The sequence below is a fragment of the Humulus lupulus genome, chromosome 8 (genome assembly GCF_963169125.1).
Source record: "Humulus lupulus chromosome 8, drHumLupu1.1, whole genome shotgun sequence".
NCBI lineage: Eukaryota > Viridiplantae > Streptophyta > Magnoliopsida > Rosales > Cannabaceae > Humulus > Humulus lupulus.
The window spans coordinates 69,231,853-69,253,251 of NC_084800.1; the positions used below are offsets into that span (position 1 = coordinate 69,231,853).

Below are 21,399 nucleotides of genomic sequence, written 5' to 3' on the forward strand. Positions count from 1 at the left end.
ATAATATGATTTATGAAGAGCTAATGAAACAAACAATAAAATTCATTTTCAAATGTTAGCCAAATAAACTCTAAATTGTTTTTTTTCTAGCAATATAATAGAAAATCTTCACAACTACAGGTATAAGAAAACTAGCCATCAACTGACACATCACCAATTTAAATGTTTGTAGTTGCACATTAGTAAAGGTTCTAATCGAGGGAAAACAAATTCAAAACTGTCATATCTGAAGCATTCAAGTGTTGTTACTCGAAGTATCTGAATGAAATCATGGAATTTTTGAAGTAAAATCAACATGAAAATAAAAAGTTAATTTCTTTTGCCAAAATCGAGAAACTAATCATTCCCTCCCAAAGGAAGAAGGGGATCGTAAACTTACAGAAAAAGAAGCAAAGCAGCTGGCTGTAAGCTCAGATGATAGAACATTATACACAAATCCCCATCCCCTAATGATGGGAGAATCAGATGAAACAAAAACCACATGGAAGAAATATCCACCTATACTCTATACATTCCCTAATCCAAAATCTTATGTACTAAGATTACAAACGAATCGAAGACAAAAGTTCCCACCTACCTCATCTTAAGCAAGCACGCACGCACCCACATCTGCAAAAGAATACCACTTCTTTTAACACTTCAAAAGTGAACCCACCTCTTCTATCACAGAAAGAACTACACACAACAAGAGTAGTGTGAAGCCAAACAGCGCAAGCTTCCTCAGCCCCCTCTCACTTTCTCTACCCAAAAAACGCACAGGCTACTAGAAATTGGCTGAATCGAGTGAGCTGGAGTAGTTCCATTTTCTTTTTCCGCCCTCGCCCTTTTCCTAGTTATAAATTTTCACCGGCTTCTCGTATGCATGACGATTCTGCAAAATTCAGGCAAGGTTCCAAATAGCATATAGGCATCAGCTAGTAAAAGAACTTTGACAGTACAATATTTTTGGTTTTGAAAATCTTTTAGAAAAGAGTGTTCAGTGGTCCTGTTTTGAATTGATTCTAAAATCTTTAAAAGAGTTTCGATACTATGTTTAAAAAGCAGCTAGTCAGTATCTGATTCTTGCAAAATCACACCTTTCGAATTTCAAGACTCCCGTTAATTAATTATAACTAACTCCAATTCACTTCAAATTATAATGAACTCATTTTGCAAAAAACAAGTCTCTTATTTCCTGGATAATCAAACTCTGATTACAACCTGATTTATAAAGATTGTTCAACAAACTCTCCTAAATAATTACAGCAATTAGTTAGTTTTCTAAATTACACACCACCCAAAAAACCATCTCTCAAGTCATTTATTAGTTGACATGAATTGGCTATGGTTAGTTCAAGTAAGGTAAAGTTGGGAATGCCCTACTCTAAGTAAGAAAAAATCCATCTTTACTTGTGAGGTAAGGTCAACAAGGATGTATGATAGGATAAAAGTTGTGGCCCAAAATTAGTAGAAATATGAAGATTTGCAATAAAATTCCCAAGGGATTCCATCATTTCGATAAGTGTGTGAGAAGAAGTTATAAATAACACACTTCTTCTTAGACAGGGAGTGGCAATTGTAAGTGTCAGATTCAAGGGTTCAAAGGTCGTAATGACAGATAAACAGTGGTATACACAGCTTTGGAAATTATGACAAATGTACAAATTAATTAACTGAAAAAGTGATCCACCAGTAACTAATGAAAGCATCACCTAATACCATGTTTCTACATCCATCTGCCAATGTAAAAGTGTGCATGGATTTTACTTATTTAAAAGCTGTGGCAGGGACTGTGAAGTTATATACCTGATTGGCAGTGTAAGATCTTTTAGGAGCAGTGTCAGTGTGTTCCAATCCAAGATATTGCTCCCAAGCACCATAAACATCCCTCCTCTGAAAAATCAAATAAAAAATAAATTCAACATCCAGAAGTGAGCACTTGTATTTTATTTTTGTGTGTTTGTGGGAGAGTAAAAGAGAGAGAGAGAAAGAGAGATCTCAGCACCTGAAACCGACTGGCCACAACATCACTGTCTTGAAGGTACTCAGGACGACCCAGTGACAAAAATGCAAATTTCCACTGAAAAAACAAAATCACAGAAAAAGATTAAGAGAGGTATCATAGTTTTTACAATCAAACTGCAACATAATGTTCAGAAAATGATCATAGACGAACTGGGTTTCTTCTTTTCAGTAGTCAGTGTAATAAATATCAACTAAGGAGAGAAGATAATACCTTTGCAAACTCCTCGTCAGGGATTTGCAACTTCTTCTGTATTCTCACCTTAACTTCAGCTAAAGTCTCATCCTCTCTAATTACCAAGAAAAAAGGCTCCCCAAAATTTTGAACTTGCTGCCATATTCAAATTTCAACATGTACAAAAAAATGGTCACATACAAGGACAATTCTTTTAAATAACCCACTACAAAATAAAAGGTAGGTCTACCCACCTGGTTCTGAGCTGTGTCCTTCATAAAATGATAAACATGAATTATGCGGTCGTGAGGACCAAAGTTTTTCTCTTCTTCGGGGATCTGGGTAAGAAGAGATTAATAAGTGGAGAGAGAGAGAGAGAGAGAGAGAGACTCCTTCATATAATGATAAACATGAATTATGCAGTCATGAGGAACAAAGCTTTCCTCTTCTGAGAGAGAGAGAGAGAATTTTTTCATATTTAGGTAAGCAAACCACACACACACCCAAAAATAAACAAAAACAAAAGACAACAAGAAACTCCATTTTTCATCAGCCAAGCATACCTCTTCAGCACGCAATGTCCAGTACTGATCATTAATATTCTCAATTTTTTCATTGAGCGGAAAAATCTGCAGGCAGACAGTTGAAGAATTACAGGACTTAGTAGAAAGTGCAATAGGAGAAGCAATAACTCTACAAAGAACTGTGAGTATCCAACTACCAAGGAGCCTTAATAAAAGAACCACCATTTTCATTCCGAGACATGAAGGAATATATAACAAAAAATTAAGCGATAGGGTCTGGGGTAATTTGGGGATAGGTGAAATCCATAATTGCTAATTGCCACAAATTCTTTATAAAGCAAAAACTATAATTGACAGCTAATCTCTGAAGCAATAATTTTGTCTCATACCTTGTAGATCTTGTGATAGAAAACCTCAAGCAATCTAATCTCTGCAGTAGGATGAGACAATTCCACCTGTTTCAAATATTTAATGAAAACAAAATTTCTTCTCTCAATTCATAATTTCATATTACCTACAATTTTTTTCCAAAAACACCCTTCAATAAAATAATATATATAAACTATTTTGAAAAAACACTAGCAGTTTGGCAGCAAATACATTTAAAAAAACAAAAGTTACCTTGTTCTAGCAAAGTTTCTTTAATTAAGAATCTACTTAACACAATTTCTTGTTTCTTGTTAAAGATGTACACCTGGATATAGTAAATATTCATTACCTTTGTTTTAAGATCACTAATTACATCCCCTACAGTGCTCTGCTTTGGCAATCTAACAGTATGAATGACAACCTGAGAACATGAAGATAGAAGTAAATAATAACCTGAAAATACAAATATAGACTTGCAACTAATTACAATGCACAAGATAAAAAATCGCCAGCACTCACTTCATCCTTGGTGGCATGATGGAAAGCAACCTTTAACGTTTTGAGACCTTGCAATTCCGGGAGAGGGATGTCCAGAATTTCATAATAGAGGATATCGGAAGTCTAAAAAATAAAGACGACATTTTGAGAGAAATCAGGACATGAAAGGGGGAAAACATTCAAATAAAGAATTACAACCAAAAGAGATTAGCTAAGGCAAAACACCAAAAAATAATCTCAAGCTAACCCTTAAAATTGACAAAACAGTAAAAAAACTTAAAATCGATAAAATTACATCAAGCATTCCCAATCTGAAAAGGAAAACACGGTAAAAATTCTGACTCTTTGTTGTTTCATAATAAAAATTCAGAAAGAAATATATATATAAGAATTTTCTTAGGAGAGGAATCACCTTTGCCCCCTATCAGGGCATTTTATATTTTTGGCACTTAGACAAATTATAACCCAATTTTTTTTTTTGCATGATGGTGATGGTGTACATTATAGTACATTATAGTTATAACAGGCTTCTCACCAATTTTCGAGAAATTCTGAATAATTTAAGGTGTCGAAATCATAATTCAAACAGTATGTTATACACGTGCCTAATTTTTTTTATATACGAGTAGAAAACAAACTATTTAAACTCTAATTCTAACAAGGTAAATTATTCAGAATTTCTCGAAAATTGGCGGGATGCCTATTATACTTTCATGTATGCAGTCATACAAAAAAAATTGGCTATAATTTCTACAACGCTCCTATGGTAGGGGCAAAAGTAATGCGCCTACCTAAGAAGCTCTCTCTCTCTCTCTCTCTCTATATATATATATATACACACACACACACACGAATACATAGGAGAGAAAGAAAGAGACTGGGAGGCAGAAAAAAACTGGAAATTTTGTCTACATTCAAAGAGAAAGAAAGACCTGATTGTAATGCACCAGCATGTCAGACAAATGGTCTACTCCTCTGTACTTGATAGGTTGGGGTTTTGGTTGCTGGGAGTAACAGTTATGGGATGTGAGCCTGATTTTTGAAGGATCGTCCAACCCTAGATGTTGAGCAACTTTCTCGACAACATCATCATAGGTATTGAGCTTTGACCTAAAAACACAAAAGAGTATCAAAGAATTGGAAATGTAAGACAATCAAAAGAACATAGTCGCAAATAGTGGTAATAAGAAATTTACAGCTCAAGACAGAACTCATCCTCTTTTGGTTTCTCCAGAGAACGAAAGCGAACAACCTAAGCAACACATGACAAACAGAAATGTGGCATTATTAATTTATCATCAAGAGCTAAGAATGTCAATGAACCCTATTTTCCCAGCTCAAACATAATAACTTACACTCCACCTTAACCTCGTAGTCCTAATAAACATTTGTTTCTTACTAGAAAGGTTTTGTAACTTGTTTATATTAGCATTCGCGAGAAAGTTTTGAATCTAATGCACCACTACAAAATTCTTTCCTGAATTCATACCATCAAATATTTATAGATTTATAATTCAATTATGAACATTTTAAAAGAAGCAATGTTAAGATGCTCTTCGGACAGGGAAAGGAAAGTGACACCCAATTTGTCAAAGCATAATACAATTAAATTGTGGAGTCGGTTCCTTTGAGTGTGATCTAGTTTGTAGCTGAAGAGCATACCCCTCTGCATTGTCTCCATAATTCAAAGGGGACAGATCATGCACAGCAAGTTCGCCAGTGGTGGAACGTGATGGTTTGATTACAAACAAAATTATCCACTATTCAATTGTCAACAAGGTTTGACTTTGACTTTGATGTTGATTTGATTTTTATTTATAATTTGTGTTTGTTCTATATGTTCTCATTGCATGGATCCGCTCTCTTTCAGACAGTAATATATAGTTTCTACCCTCTCAATTTGGATTGAACTCTCTCTGGATTGTATTTTATGTATATTATATATATATATATAAATATATGCATCATATCAATATATCAATCTTTTGACTCCTATATTAGCCAAGTATGTTCTTACTCCCCTCTCTCTTTCGTGTTCATTCAACTTGCCATTGTCTAACACATGTTAATATAAATCTACTAACACCAAATGCAGTAATAGTTGGAATAATTGGAAATAAAAGAAATATATCACATTGAAAAATTTATAACATACACTTCACTTTCGCAACTGATTTTTTCCTGAATCTTGGCTTCTTCCTTATCCTTGAAAATATTTTTTTTCCCTAATTCATAAAAATAACTAATTTTTATTAAAATTTAAATAGTTGAGCGGATATCAGAAATCTACTTCTCCTCTGGTTCATCCTCTAATTTTCTTTAAACATCTTTACATTTTTATTATTATTTTTTCTTCTTCCTGCGCTAGATCTCTGCCAAGGTAACTTTTTATTTGTTATAATAAGGCAAGTTTCACTTAGCTTGACAGTTATTTAAATTAATTTTCTTAGGATAGTCATGTTATGGTTCATTTCACTTTCTTTACTTTTTTTTTTATTTGTGGGCCCTGGCAGTTCGATCGGGAGACCTCCCAATGGCCCCAAGTTTTTGAGTCTAGAGGGATTTCTACCCGTACATTCCATTGTCCATCCTTACCCCCTTGGGGTTCTTCACCGTTTTCAATTACAATTGTTAGTAACTGAATTGATTAAATTATTATTTTCTTATTATTTTTTTTAGGGGGGGGGGGGGGGGGGGGGGTTTATGTTTTATGCCATTATTATGATGAACTGAGATATATACATACATTACTACCATACATATATACATAGTACAAGGATTTGAACTGTATAGTTCTGTATAAAAGAGAACTTTTCTGGATTGATGCAATAAAGTAGTTTTTATCATCTACGATTTATTATCTCTTTTAATGCTTTGTTAGTGTCTAATTTATTTATTTATTTATTTTTGGACATCTATACATATAATCTGTAATTTTTATTTTCCGATGATAATTTGTCCACAATTGAATTCATTTTTCTTATGAGAGTGGTTATTAATGTGGTTATTATGAGATATTTTTATCTATTTTTAATCAGATATGAACATCAATTACAATTATTCCCACAGTTTATTTTGTTACCGTTTTGTTCAGATCAGTTCTATCTTTGTTGTTCTATTTGTTCTTGACCATTTGTTTTTCTATATTAATTTTTCTACAATTCTAGAAAAGTTTGATTGCCAGTGAATTTTTTAATTTTTTTTTAAATAAATAGTGATAACTCATTTGAAACTATACTATTTAGACTTCTAACAGTTAAGTTACTTATTTTTTGTTTTGAGAGCCAGATATTTAAGTTAGTTATTTTTTAGATAAATATCTTAACCTTTTATTTTATTATTTTTAACATTTCAAATTTTCAAAGTGTCAGTTTTGATGAGGTTTAGACACTTTATGTTTTTATCCAATTTTTCAAAAAAAAAATCATTTTAGTTTAAAATCATTATTTTGAAACATTAGGTTTAATTAATTATAAATATTTAAATTTTAATTGTTATTTTTTCAAAGCCTAATTACAATCTAAAATTTCCAGCAATACTCAATTTTGTTTCACAATACAAAACAAAAACGTATTACTATATTTACTATGTTATTGGTTGATTATGTAATTCTTTAGCATTTCTTTTCACGTTTTTATTAGGGTGGCTGCAAATGTAGCAGCACAATCATTCGATTTGCTTCACCAGAAAACAATAGTCATTTGGCAAGGACAATGTTTAGACTCTCTTACATAGACAATGACTGATTCTTTTAATCCTAGAAACTTTGACTCAGTCTTTCAATGTCATTCAGTTTCTGATTGTGATTTCTCTAATTTCATGGTGACGGAGATGCTGAGGATTTGTTGTCAATTTTTAAATAAAAGATGGTGATGCAATTAGAGATATATCCTAAGGATGCACAATCAGATGTCAAGAAATTTCAAATTTACTCTTTTATTTAATTTTTCACTTGTATGTCAACAGTCCAGGTGTGACTTATTTTGTTTCTTACATTAGCTAAATTTGCACTTTTGTTGAAAACAAGTGTGGTTGATTAGAGACATCTCTATACCGATTCAAACTATTGCACTTTTTACTCTTCTTAATAAAAAGCTATGACAGGAAAAAAGAAAAAGAAACTCAAGACCATTTTCCTCGTGATTTTCTATTAATCACAAATTAGATTTGTTATTGGTTATTGTTTATTGATTAGGATATAAGTTATTGATTGAATATGCAATTTTTTAGCATTTGTTTCACTTTCATTTTGGTTGGCTGCAGCAACCTTATTCTTTTTGCATCAATAACAAATAAAGCTAGTCATTTGGCAAGAATAATATTTCAAATCACTTGCAAATAAAATGACTAGTTTCTTTCTTTGCTCATCGAGAATAAGAACCTTACTTATCTTTCAAAAAGACAACGATGCAGTTTGATGCTGGAAGATGCTCAATCAGTTGTCAAGCAATATTGGCATTATTTTTTTAATTTGTTTGCGACTTGTAGGTCAACTTTCCAAGTGTAACTTAATTTGTTCTTTATTTGCTAAGTTTACACTTTCGTTGATAACAAATCTGGTGGGTTAGAGACATTCTCTTTACCAATTCAAATTATTTACTTTTTATTCTCCATAATAAAAAGTTATGGTAGTTTTGTCAAATATATATATGCATATATATAATAGATACAAGTTTTATTTATAGAATCTATTAATTATATTTATTAAATTTGTATAATTGTCATAAATTTCAAATAAATAAACAATATTATATATAAAAGAATGACATAAACATATTAAATGAAAAATTAAATCAAAACATTGTTGTTTATGATTTTTATATATATATATACATAAGGTGATAAACTTTTTAAATATTTGAATTTTTTTTATGTAGTCTATGATATTTTATAATATTTGAATTTATATTAATATAATTAATAAATATTGATTGATGATGTCTTACTTTATAATAACTAACAATTAAGTACATATATCAGGGTACAACCATAAATTAATATTGAGACTACAACATGTAGAAATTAAGCCTTTGTTTGTTAGGAAAGTATAAGTAGGGGGGAGACAATTAGAGAGAAGCTAAAAAGGTTGGTTAGGTAGGAGAGAAAATGGGGAGGAAAAGAAAAGTGAGGAGAAAAAAAAAGGGTGGAACCCACAAGAAAATTTTCCTCTCCAAATTAGAGAGAAAATGTTTTAAAAAAAATTTACGAAAATAATTACTTCTATTTTTTCTCCACATCATTATTAATAAATTAATTCTTTTAAAAAAGGAAATAACAAAATAGAGAAGGGTATGCATAAATTTTTTTTAAATAATAATTTTCAATAATACATAGATGGGGTAACTTTATAAAGTTTTGGGGTCAAAATATTGAGTAATACAAGAAGATTATTATAAAAATAAGGAAAAACATATAAATACTAATATAAGGAAAACCATATAAATACTAATATAAGGAAAACCATATAAATACTAATATAAGGGTAAAAATATCAATACACTTCTTTCCTCTCAATTTTAACTCAAATACTAAACAAACAAAAAAAATCCTCTCCTTTTACCAAACAAATAGGAGTATAATATACTTTTCTATCCCCTCTACTTTTTCTATCTATCTTATTTTCTTTCCTCTCTGTGAAACATAGGCTAAATAAGCATGTATGCCCATGCAAGAACATCACCACTAATGTGCAAATAAAACTGTGTCGCATACCTGACGATTTCGGACATACTCTAAGAATGAAGGAACATCAGGATAGCGGCACTGTTCACTAACTGGAGCAGACTTCTGAAAGCAAATGATGTCTCCATCTTCAAGCTGGAGAATCCAAAAAATAAAGGATTGTTGTAAGTACATAAAGGAAATAGAAAACTGAGCCATAAATGAATATTGAGAGAGAGCACCCTAGCTCAACCACCACTTCATTTCATTGAAAGAAAGCTAAATGAACGAATATATTCCGTGAAGTAACCAAAAAAAGAGTAAAAAATTGACCACTAATGATACCTGACTAGCACGAAAAGTGGCCTTCTTGTCAATGTGTTCGCACATCACATTAGGCTCAAACTTTATTTCCTGAATAGCAAAGAAGAAAATGTAAGGTACTTATCTAAACAAGAGGGAAGGGGGAAAAGAGCAATAATCTTGATATAATATACGACAGAACAAGGAAACCCAGAATACCGAAACCAACCTCAAAAAGTTCAATTTCTTCATCAGCACCAAACCCAGCCATTTCGTTTAACTTTGTCAATATCTCAGAAGGCTTCCCACTTCCCTTCACAAAAAGCCTCCCTAGATACCTGATGCATAGACAAATATTGATTATGCATGCAACTCCAATTTTTAAGGCTTGAGTGAGATAGAGAGAGAGAGAGAGAGAGAGAGAGAGTACCGCATTTCTTCTTTCAAAGGGTCATAAAGTTTAAAGAATATAAGAATTTCCTCTTTAGTCTTTTCTGGAGGAGCAACAGGTCGCTGATCCTGCAAAAATGTGAAACAGAGAAGAGTGCAGTGTGTTATGCTGTTAATAATGAATTAAAAAGTTCAACTACAGCTCAGACTCAGCAGGTAAAAACCAAGTGTATGACTGAAAGAACATTACCAGACCAACTTCTACTTCCAGAAACAGCTTTAGCTCTGCATTATTTGCCTTATTTGAAACTTCTCTTAATTGTCCAACCTGCGAAAGTCAGATTCTTGTCACAAACAGGAGAGTGCATCATGCATGAAAATCTCAAAGAGTAAGACATTACAAAGTATATCAAGCAGTTGTATAAACCTTCGTAATCCAGTGCACTAAGTTAAAAAAACATGAAAATAGAAATTACTACTTACTTTAATAGAATCATCTTAAGAAACGCTCAATGGCACTCCAAAGTTTCATTACAAGATTGACAATGTGTTTAGTACATGATATATATTATATATATACACCGTCAACTTGTAATTAATGAGTTTTGGATTCAAGTGCCAAGCACATTAACTTGGCCTTAGACATAGCTCAGTAAAATTTATAAATTTTTTTTTTTAAGGATTTCTTGTTCAATGTGTTTTAGCCTTTCAGTATTCCATGGCTGCCAAGTTAACACTTATCAACAGTGTACAATTATAATGACACAACCAACAATGCATTACAATTTAAAGACAAGAGAAGAATGACGAATATGATCACATACTGATGTTCCTCCCAAATCTCACCCCACTCTAATTCCTTTTCTTCGATCTTCAGACTATTGCATACTCTGGGACCCAGTTTAATTCAGCATTTTTTTAAGATACATTTAATGGGGACATGAACCCCCTACCACTCACACACTCACCCAGGAGCTAGCCTCAAGTGGCCCAGTTCAATTCAGCAATGATAAGAATAAGAAAACAGTAGTTTTCAGAAGAACAATCAAAAGGAAAAGAAAATATCAAATTCATCAAAGCAGAGGACAAAAAGTCCCATAGAGTTTGCTAATGCCATTAGAATAGCCAAAAACACATGCAACTTTAAAAAAATCCATTAAATATATAATTGTGCCAAAGCATATTTTTGGACGGGCAGATCTAAATCTGGTCCTTAAATAAATTCTTCCTCACAGCTAAAACAGATATATGTCAGAATATATAGGGTAGATAAAAAAATGAGGTCAAGACGTGAGTCAAAACAATGCCCTTATAAATGCACAAAATTCATACTCAAAAACTATACATGTGTGGAATATGAAGACAGATTCTTTTAAAAAAAAACCTCTGCTGTATTAAAAATGCACAGAATATGAAGACAGATGCACAAGAGCTCTTACAGATTGTGCTTCCTCCAAATGTGTCAGTGGTCGATTTGGCCGATATGTATGGTTTTGGCGCTTTGCCCACAACCAGAATCGTTGAAATTGCACTGGGACACCAAATTCTTTGGCAACCTCTTCCTGAAGGTAAACTTTTGATTAAAATCATAACGAAACAGATAACAGGAAAAAAAAAATATAGATGCAGTTTTTCAATTCAAAGTTCCAAATGAAAACCAATTATGTAGTTAATTCGTGTATGTTAAAAATTTAAACAAGTGAATGCATGTCTGGGCACAAGCAGAACAAATGTTTTTATAGGTGTATGTTTTCTTCTTCTTCCTTTATTTTTTTTAATAAGAAACTGAGAATCTTTATGTATACATATACTTCATCAGTAAAAGCATATACAAATACATACATGCAGTTTATAATAATGTCTATGTGCACATAAAAACATACATATGTATACCACACAAGTGCAAATAAAATGTTACAGAAAACTGTGAATTTTTTAATATACTGAGTGGTACAAAAGAAAGTGTAGCATTTTGAAGATACAATTGAAGTTTGAAACCTGCAGAAGAAATGGGGTGAAAAAATTCTTGTTACATGCAATTTCTTATTAATCTTACTCATAAGACCTATGTAACTAGTAAGAAATACCAATTCCCCAGAGGGTACGTGAAAATAAGATAAAACTAAATTCAAACATTAATTTGCAACCTTGTAAAAATGAAATACAGTACCTTAAACAGATTAAAAGGCATCTGTTTCTGAATACGAAAACTTCGAACTTTGTCATGATCCACAAGGTCAAAGTATATATCCTTTCCTATCTGTTCAAGTAGATCCTCATTACGTGCAACCTAGTAGTCCGAAAAAAATAAGCACATAAATCCTGAGTCAGGTAATTGTCCAATAGATATCCAAACAGAGAAGGAAATGTGGAAACAACAAACAAATTGAGGTGACGGAATGACAAAACTTCTGCAAGGTTACCTTAATAATAGTATAAAGGTGTGCTTCAGCTTTTTCCTTTCTCTTTAGCTCCTTTTCTTCTTGTTCTTTCTTCAACCTTATCTGTATAAAAAAAATAAGGCATAGCATTCCATTGCTATCTCAAAAACAAAGTTTCACAAACTCACAATTCAAACCCATAGTGACATATATTTTATACTTACCCTCAGATGTTCGGCAATGTCTTTCTCATCAACATTACAAATTATTTTCTCCTTGTCACTTTCACGTATATAAACAAGCATATAAGCATTTGAATATTTTGTAAATTTAAATGGAGCATTGTTGAAGCCAGGATTTGCTTGTGGTAACTGTTGAAAGTAAAAAGTAAAATATCACCATAAAGATAAAGGAAGCAAAATATCATTAGAAACATAAAATAAGAAAGCGATCCCCAGAAAACTTTACCTCCTCCTCACCACCATACTGCTCCTCTAATGCCCTTTTCACATCTTCCTTGGTCACCCGTTCATCATCAAACTTAAACCTTGAAGCAAAAATGACAGTGTATGTGAAAACTGATTATAAGTCGTAATAATGTAAACGACATGTTCTCCTCAATTCTTTATTCTGTTTTCTCCCTAACAATAGTATTTTTTTTTCTCTCAATAGAAATCTCATGACCAAAAAAAAGGATAAAAGACAGGTCATGTTTTAAAAGTTAAGCGATGTTGGATAAATGAAACTAAAACACTATTTCCTCTTAATAATAAGAAACAAAATTTTATCAAAAATAAGATGTACATAAGAACATAAGATGGTGGATCAAAAATCCACCAACCTAAATTAAAACAAACTACCAAAACCAGTACAAAGGGCAATAACTGAAGATGATTTTAAGATAATTTGCAAGAAGTGTGAGCCTACTTCAGGTGAATTAGATCTACTTTATTCTTTATGTGAAAGAAATACTAATCAGGAAATAGTTCTTAAATCAAAAATGTACTGTGAGTTGTATCTGAAACATCGACAATATCTCATAAAAATATTTTGACAAACCAAAACTAGACAAGAAAGTCCCAAAGCCCTATCAATCGTAAGACAATATACAACCACAAGAAGAAAATTGCATTATATACATACCACTGATCAGATAAAGTTGGCCTGATATAAGCATAGTAGTGTCCACCATGCACCCCCCCACTGTGCACCAAGACACTGCAAATAAACGATGATATGTTATAAGCATCTTGTTTTGAAATTAACAGGACATAGTTATAAATTAAAATGAGAAATTTATAACAAGAGGCCAACCTTAAATGCCTTGGTGACACAAGAAATATCCAAAATGAGGAATTAAATGATAAAAAAAATGCAATCATGGAAACTAAAGGCACACAGGGATAATGGAAGTGTAGAGAACAACATGAAATTAAGAAATCAGTGAGAAAAACCATATAAACAAGGTATGCAGAAGTTATGCTGAAAATAAATAATGCAGAAATTTAGAGTTTCACATCATCAAAATATTGTCTAGAAACAAATTATAAATAGAACTGCAAGTATAAAGATGATTCCCATTTTGATTACACCATTAAAAACAGTTCAAAAATGGGGCTAAACCACCATTGTAAATAACCAATGTTATGCAACTATCATTTTTTTAAGCGTTTGTTGATTTTCACTGCAACTTTATACATGATTAACACAGGTAAAATTCGTGAACACAAGATATGCGAAAAAAATAAAAATGTCGATACCTATGAAGAGTGTAAAGATTGCGGATGCTCCTGTCAGCATCAGGTGATAGATATTTCCCATCCTCCCTATCAAGATCAAGTTGCAAAGGGAACTCATACCGGTCATTTATCTGTTGGAAATCAGTGGACAGCTTATTTCAGGCAAAAGTCATTCTAGTAATTACAATGACATACAGATCAGATGAAAATTTTAACAATGAACAGAACAACTAGTAGCTGGAGTTCTTGACAAAGAACAAAAATCATCTGCCAGATTTTCACATAAAAGACAATGCAAACTCAAGATTAAGAAAGGAGGGGGGTAGGGTTGGATTCCTAATCTAGCTTTGAGAAATTAAGTGCAAAAGCCAAATGATTGACTATAACAACTCATGTGTAAGACTAATCTGTGGTGAAGACAAAAATAAATTGAATTCTCATACAATTAATGAATAAGACCAGATCATCTAGGAAGATACAATTTAAAGATTGAAATATTACATATCTCACAAAAGTTAATTAGAAGTTAGACCAGCATTAAAGGAAAATTGCATCAACAAGTTGTAACAACAGACAGTGTGAGGAAAACAACAGTGACAAAAAAAGCTCAATCACTGAGCAAAGTTTGGTACAAAAATGCAATATAGACAGAACTATTCTTTATCTCCAAATGAGAATGATGATAAAAGTTGCAGTAACCATAAATTACTCTTTTCGGCGAGAGAGAGAAAGAGAGAGGATAACTTAGCCCAGTAAATAACCCTCTAAATGTCCCACTGTTCCTTCTGCTAACAGTCACTCCATTATGTACAGAAAGCATGTTTTAAAAATGACAAATCATCGCATCAGAAAAACTATATCACGCAACCCCATAATTGCAAGCCAAAGAACACAACACAACACATGGCTTTGAAAAAATTTCAATGCGGAATCTGTTCTCTGGCATGAAAAACACATTAAATCTGATGTTTATGCTGAATTGTGTGAGAATCATGCCTCAATTGATCAAGGTGTGGGTTTTGAAACTTTATGAGGCATGAGTTTCAAATTCTTATTATATTGGGCTTTTCAAACAGATCTATTGGGCTTTCTTAAGCTATTTGGTTGAAAAAGGCTATTTCCCTTCACCCTCTCCTCAAGTTTGCACATGAAGCGAAGCACCAATTTACCATGGGAAAAAAAATAAGGCACGGATCAGGCTGTATAAGATTCACTAGAATTGATAAGCAAAGTCAATTGAAGGAATTACTCGAGACTCAGCCAACTCTAAAGTCTAAACCCATAAAATTAACACCCAAGTTTTAGTTGCCCCCAGCAAGGCAGCAAGTAGTTGTGGGATTGGTCCATCGTTAGTTCTCTATAATTGTGGTTGGGAGGCTTCAGAGTTGGGTCTCTTTAGGAGTCTTTACTAATTTCTACACAGTATGTTATAAAGAAGACCGAGCCTTCCTTGGGAGGGGACTCTCAAGTAGAGCTTATAGCAGTGCCATCTTGCAAGATAATTTTACATGGCACCCATTTAAGTAAACATATGAAACATCAAGCATCCAAAGTTGCTTAAAGCAATCAATAATAAATAAATTGCATTCTGTGCTTGCCCACAAAGCTACCAAGTTACATCCACGTGATCAACAGAAGGTTACAGTATAACTTGTTTGCAGTAATTATTTTAGAATTATAACAAACACCTATATGACTTGAACATTTTGACCTTACTAGAGATGAAAACAATTAAACTGAGACCAGAATACAATTTTTTCATTAATGCACATGGATGCCCTAACTTCCTAGAGCACAATTACCACTAAAGAAAAAGCCATGTATGAACAACTACAGAAAAAATATTAATAATAATAGAAAGACAGAAAAACAAAATGAAAAATAAAATAAAAATGTACACGTTATAGGTGCAGAATTTATATCTATCAGTTGCTAACCTTCACCATGGTATCTCGTATAAAATCATACTCAAAACGCTTTAGCTGAAGTTGAAGGACTGGAGGAAAATCAATGAATAGAACACCTTTCTTAGCATCCTAAATAAGACGGGAAAGAATGAAAATCTTTAAGCAGTTAAGAATATATTTCTAAATACAAACATCAAAATAAAAAAAAAGGTGTCAACCCAAGGCGACAAATTTCAATGCTTATACTAAATCCAATTCCTGGGATTTTAGTAAGATGAAAATCAAATTAGTTCTACACTATTTTGACATGATTTACCTGTAAACCATATTGTTCAGCATGATACTTATTGTCACCTTCAAGACGCTCAACTTCCACATATTTGTCAAAAGAAGCATAAACATCCCTACAGCCCTTAACATCAAGCTGAAGATCTACATTTAAAATATATATGAAACCATAAGGTCCATAAACAAATGGTAGCAAAAGAGTATCTAGAACAACCCCATTTATTTACCATAAAATGATTCTTTTCTTGTCGATTTGTAGTCCACATTGATGCATTCTATATAGTTCATATGATGCCCTTCAAATAACTGCTGTATAGTACCCTCCACAACAGTTCCCTGGGCAGTAAAGCAAGGCAAAACATACATATTAGAACAATCTGCAGAATTTTTGTAGGCTAATATTGTTATAACCTTTTCTATACCTTCATCTTGTCCTCAAGTTTTTCGCAGAGAACCCTATTTAGTTCTTGGACATCATGTTGCATAAAAGAATCATATGTATCCCATCCAAAAGACTTGGTCAGCTCTTTTGTTGCTACACTAGTGTCACTATACTGAAGCTTGTAAAATAAACTCTGCAAAGCCAGAGGGATGCTTCCTGATGGATTATCATTTTCAGTTGTTGGCATATGATATACAGCCTGAAAGAATAATACAAAGTATGCTTTATTGGAAGGAACTTGAATCAGACAATTTTAAAATAAAAATTAAAAAGTATACATGCTTAACCTTTCTAAAGTAAGGTATATGGTACAGAGTTTGGAGGAGAGAATTCATATAACATGTAGCTCCTTGATTCTTAAGCCCAACATAACCAGTTTCTTTTTTCGAGTCATGTGACCAGTAATCAACAACTCTACGTACAGCAACATCAGCTTCAACTATACATGTGTCATTCACAAGATAACCTCTACCAGGATCATATAATTCACCCAGGGGCATGAATGAAGTGAAACCCCAATCACTCTCACGTGCATTGAACTGATGTTGTGTTTCTGCAAAATACAGTACAATTATGATTAAATAAAATTTGGAACTGAAAATATCAAAGGCACATTGCTATCTTACGATGAAGATTGCAATAACATCTTAGAATTATCAGTCACTCCACTTTATGAAAGAAATACATATAAAAGGCTTCAATTGACTTATATATACAAAAAAGTGGCAATTGTAACCTTTTTTTTTCAATACTGCAATTAATATCTTTCCTTACTTATAAAATTTGAAACAGAAAACCATAAGTTCGTTCTGCAGACAACATTGTCCTATACGTCTATACCTTTTGGTCCTGACACCACTTTTTTAAATAACAGAGGAGAGATATTTCACTATTAAAGATGTGGAAAAAAACCAAAAGATGATAGGATGACATCAAATCAAAGTTTACAAAAAAGAGTTCAAACCTCTATCTAAATTTGACAAACAATTCTTAAGAAACACCCAATACACAACATGACCCTGTCCCAAACTAAATTAAATTCCCTCTTCATGTCTTTAAAGATTCTCCTATTCTTTTCCAACCAAATAGACCAGCAGTCATAATACTTTCATTCAACAAGTTCCTCCTTCTCCCTTCTACCATTCAGTACCCTTACTAATTGGTTCTACAGGCATATACTAACATCAAAGCTCTTATTTTCACCATATACAAGCAAGCAGGTCACAAAAACAATTAAAAGTGATGCATGCATGATGCATCATAAAATTTCAAAAATATACTTTTCAAAGATGTGAAACCTTAAAAAAATCAGGAAAAAGAAAATGCTCTATCCACTGTCAATTATCTTCAGAATGCCCAAGTTGAAGCAATAACTCTTCAACTGTGAGGACATGAACAATTAGGATATGAACGAGAAGATGCATTAACACTTAAATCTTATACTAATAAAGCAATGATTACTAAATGAAGTTCATTTCTTAATAGGAACATCAATAGCAGAGATAATACCTTTTCTTACTGAATATTTACTCTGAAGTTGATTGACAACACTTAAGCTGAACTGGGCATATCTACTCCACCCATAAGGTAGATTTGTAGAATCAGCAACATCTAGATACATTGACAAGTGATCTACATTGTTTCCTTTGGGGAATACAAGTATCCTCCTGCAAATTTCAATTTGTATAAAATGCATGATGTAATTTTCCTAAAGATGTAATGCTTTTCTTATAAGCATGGATGAACATTAGCAAAAAAGCTGAGATTCAATTACCATTTGTAGCCTCCAACGTAAAACACATCAGAATATAGTTTCTTGGTATTAAGCCTCGAAAAGTTATCAATTGTCCATGTAAAACGCGCTGATGGTGGATCATCCACTGGCTGAGCCTCCACTGCGTTTGCAGTTTCCGGTTGAGCTACTAGAAAATAGTTATCCATAAATCAACACTCTAATACTTACAATAACAATATAAAGTATATAAAAGAACGATATCGCATTTGGGAATTAAAGAACCAAATTGGGACTAATTAACAAAGCCAACACCACATATTTACGAAGCATTATTCGAATTCCATGTATTCCCTCATCATCCTAACGAAAATCAATTAAATTTGCAAAAACATTAACTAATGCCGTTCCTCAAAACAACAATCACTAAAAGCCTACTTCAACTTACGGGCCATTAGTAAAGAAACGCTATCTTGGTCGAGTTAAATGCAAACCTTCTGCAAGCATAGATACCTCGAATTACAATACCAATTTTTACACTTTATCCAGGAACCAAACGGAATATTGATCCAAATGAGAGAAGCCCACAATTCAATGCACAATGAGCGATTATAATTTGCTCGAATTTTCTCTCAAAAAGAAAAGAGTGACTTGTGACCAAAGAAAATTATAGAACAGGGAAGGAAGATAGATAGAAACAATAGTGACCTTCCATTGGCTGAGGACCATGGGCGAAGTCGGTGTGTGGGACCAGCATCTCGTCGTCCTCCTGCTGCTGCTGCTGCTGCAAACAAACAAAGACAAAACCCAAAGCTTATATGAGAACTCGGATCTGCCACCGAAACCCTAGAACACTACCGATGCACCAAACCAGTTGGTTTACGGATCGCACAATTGAATTGATTTGGAAAGAGAGAGGGGAGGAGAAAAAGAAACAAGAGTATGGGGTAGAGTGGGAAATTGAAAATTACATCGAGCGGTGGAGGAGTCATCAGAGTCATGGGTGTGGATTGGGCGCCGTCCGATCGTCGAATCAAGGAGAGATAAAGAGAAGGACAGACGGAGAGAGAAAGAGAGATAGTCTGCAACTGAGAACGTAGAACGAAAGAGGGGTTGCTGGGTTTAGTTCGAAAAGGGGCAGAATAGTAATTTCGATGATGGATGGAGGGGAAGACGAGAAAAGGTGAGATTGCAAAGACCCCTGACCAAGACGACTCTCTCCTCTCTTATTCTCACACCGTTTCCCACTTCTGCTTCTGAATGTCCGAGAACACAGGCCCAACCCAACTCTATTGAGTTGGGCTTTCACTTATACTTTTTTAGATGTTTAGATTACAAAAATACATTCATTTATAAAAATGATGGTAAATAAATAATATATTCTCCATAATTAAAAAAAAATGAAATTATTTTCTACAAATACTTTTTTTCGAAAATATACAATATCAAAAAACATTTTTGTTGTACATATTTCCTTTTAGTGGCAATTTTTGTTGTAAAAAACATTTACAAATTAATTCATAACAAAAAAAATTCATAATTAAAATAAATATTAAATACAAACAACAACGTTGCAATATACATTTGCTTAATTTATTTATAAAATCTATTAATTATATTTATTAAATTTGTATTATTGTCATATAAATTTTAAATAAATAAATAATATTATATATAAAATAATGACATAAATATATTAAATAAAAAATTAAACTAAAACGTTATTGTTTATGATTTTATATATATATATATATAATATGATAACCTTTTTAACATAGATGATAATTTTTTTAATAAAAATTAAGATTGTGTATTATATATTATTATAATGATATTTTATAATATTTATAATTATATTAATATAAGTATTAAATATATAGTTTTGTATTAAATATTATTATAATAATATTTTATAATATTTGAATTCATATTAATATAATTAGTAAAAATTAAGATTATATATTATTATCATAATAATATTTTATAATATTTAAATTTATATTAATATCATTATTAAATATTTAGTCTTGTTTTATATATTATTATAATAATGATATTTTATAACATTTGAATTTAAATTTATATTAATATAATTATTATATATGTAGTCTTATATTAAATATTAATATAATAATGATATTTTTTAATATTTGAATTTATATTAATATAATTAATAAATATATATTTTTAGTTAGTTTTAAAAATATACTCCGTTAAATATTTAGAATATTATGTTAAACTTGACAAAACAAAATGTTAAAACCAATAATTTTCGTTATCTACATACTTTTTATATAAAAGAGATTTGCATGACTAATTTTATAATTAACAAATATATTTTTGTAACTAAATTTTACAAAACTAATTTTAACAAAAATTGACATAACGAATCTTATAACTAAATGATTCATTTTTGTGACTAATATTTACAGAAATACTAAATTGTATAAAATAATTAGATCTATAACGAATGTTTACTAAAATACTAAATTTAAAAATAAAATAAAATAATACATTTTCTCTAACAAATTTAGTGACATAGAATAACTATAAGTTAAAGTGCTTGAGTGGCCTTACTTTATTGTCCTGAGCAATTTAAATTTAACCGTGCAAAGAGTTTGTTGTTTTAACGTCGGAGTTAGCTAGAATTTGAGGTTGAAGGTGGCAACACTATGAATAGCGATGCACACGGGGCGAGGAATTGGTGGAGAGTGCTCCCCCGTCCCAGTCCCCATTTATAATTTTAATCTCTGTCCCCGCCTCATCCTCGCTTATTCCCCGTCGGGGACGAGGTGGGGAATCCCCTATTAGGGTAGGGAATCCTCGTACCATGACTAGCCTCTGGATTCAGCTACTACTCCCTTATAAATTTAATTGTTAGATTTAGCCTATCTGTAACATGCATTAAGAATTTATGTTGGTTGACCAACTTAAGGCGAAGGGTTGCATATTTTGCAAGACTGTAGATGGATGTTGTCTAGCCTTGGTT

At 32.1% G+C, this 21,399-nt stretch overlaps 1 protein-coding gene across 4 annotated transcripts; it reads right to left on the reverse strand.

Moving 5' to 3' along the window:
- Window positions 1-296: 296 nt before the first annotated feature.
- Window positions 297-19,607, reverse strand: LOC133797696 (ubiquitin C-terminal hydrolase 12-like). Of its 4 annotated transcripts, none has more exons than XM_062235693.1 (32): window positions 19,382-19,607; window positions 19,119-19,191; window positions 18,453-18,597; window positions 18,188-18,345; window positions 16,966-17,231; window positions 16,659-16,877; window positions 16,464-16,572; window positions 16,265-16,380; window positions 15,979-16,077; window positions 14,063-14,172; window positions 13,446-13,520; window positions 12,771-12,849; window positions 12,527-12,673; window positions 12,345-12,425; window positions 12,092-12,211; window positions 11,361-11,483; window positions 10,172-10,249; window positions 9,962-10,050; window positions 9,761-9,869; window positions 9,574-9,642; window positions 9,280-9,384; window positions 4,764-4,819; window positions 4,500-4,677; window positions 3,589-3,690; window positions 3,419-3,490; window positions 3,090-3,155; window positions 2,740-2,805; window positions 2,431-2,514; window positions 2,216-2,332; window positions 1,985-2,059; window positions 1,786-1,872; window positions 297-871 (listed from the first exon to the last, which is right to left on the reverse strand). In XM_062235693.1, exons 1-32 carry the CDS (start codon window positions 19,409-19,411, stop codon window positions 830-832), a joined length of 3,345 nt encoding a protein of 1,114 aa, XP_062091677.1. In that variant the 5' UTR covers window positions 19,412-19,607; the 3' UTR covers window positions 297-829. The 4 variants fall into 4 exon arrangements, with proteins under 4 accessions (XP_062091677.1, XP_062091675.1, XP_062091676.1 ...); XM_062235691.1 differs by having other exon boundaries at window positions 18,453-18,600; window positions 19,382-19,606; XM_062235692.1 differs by having other exon boundaries at window positions 19,119-19,194; window positions 19,382-19,606.
- Window positions 19,608-21,399: the final 1,792 nt, after the last annotated feature.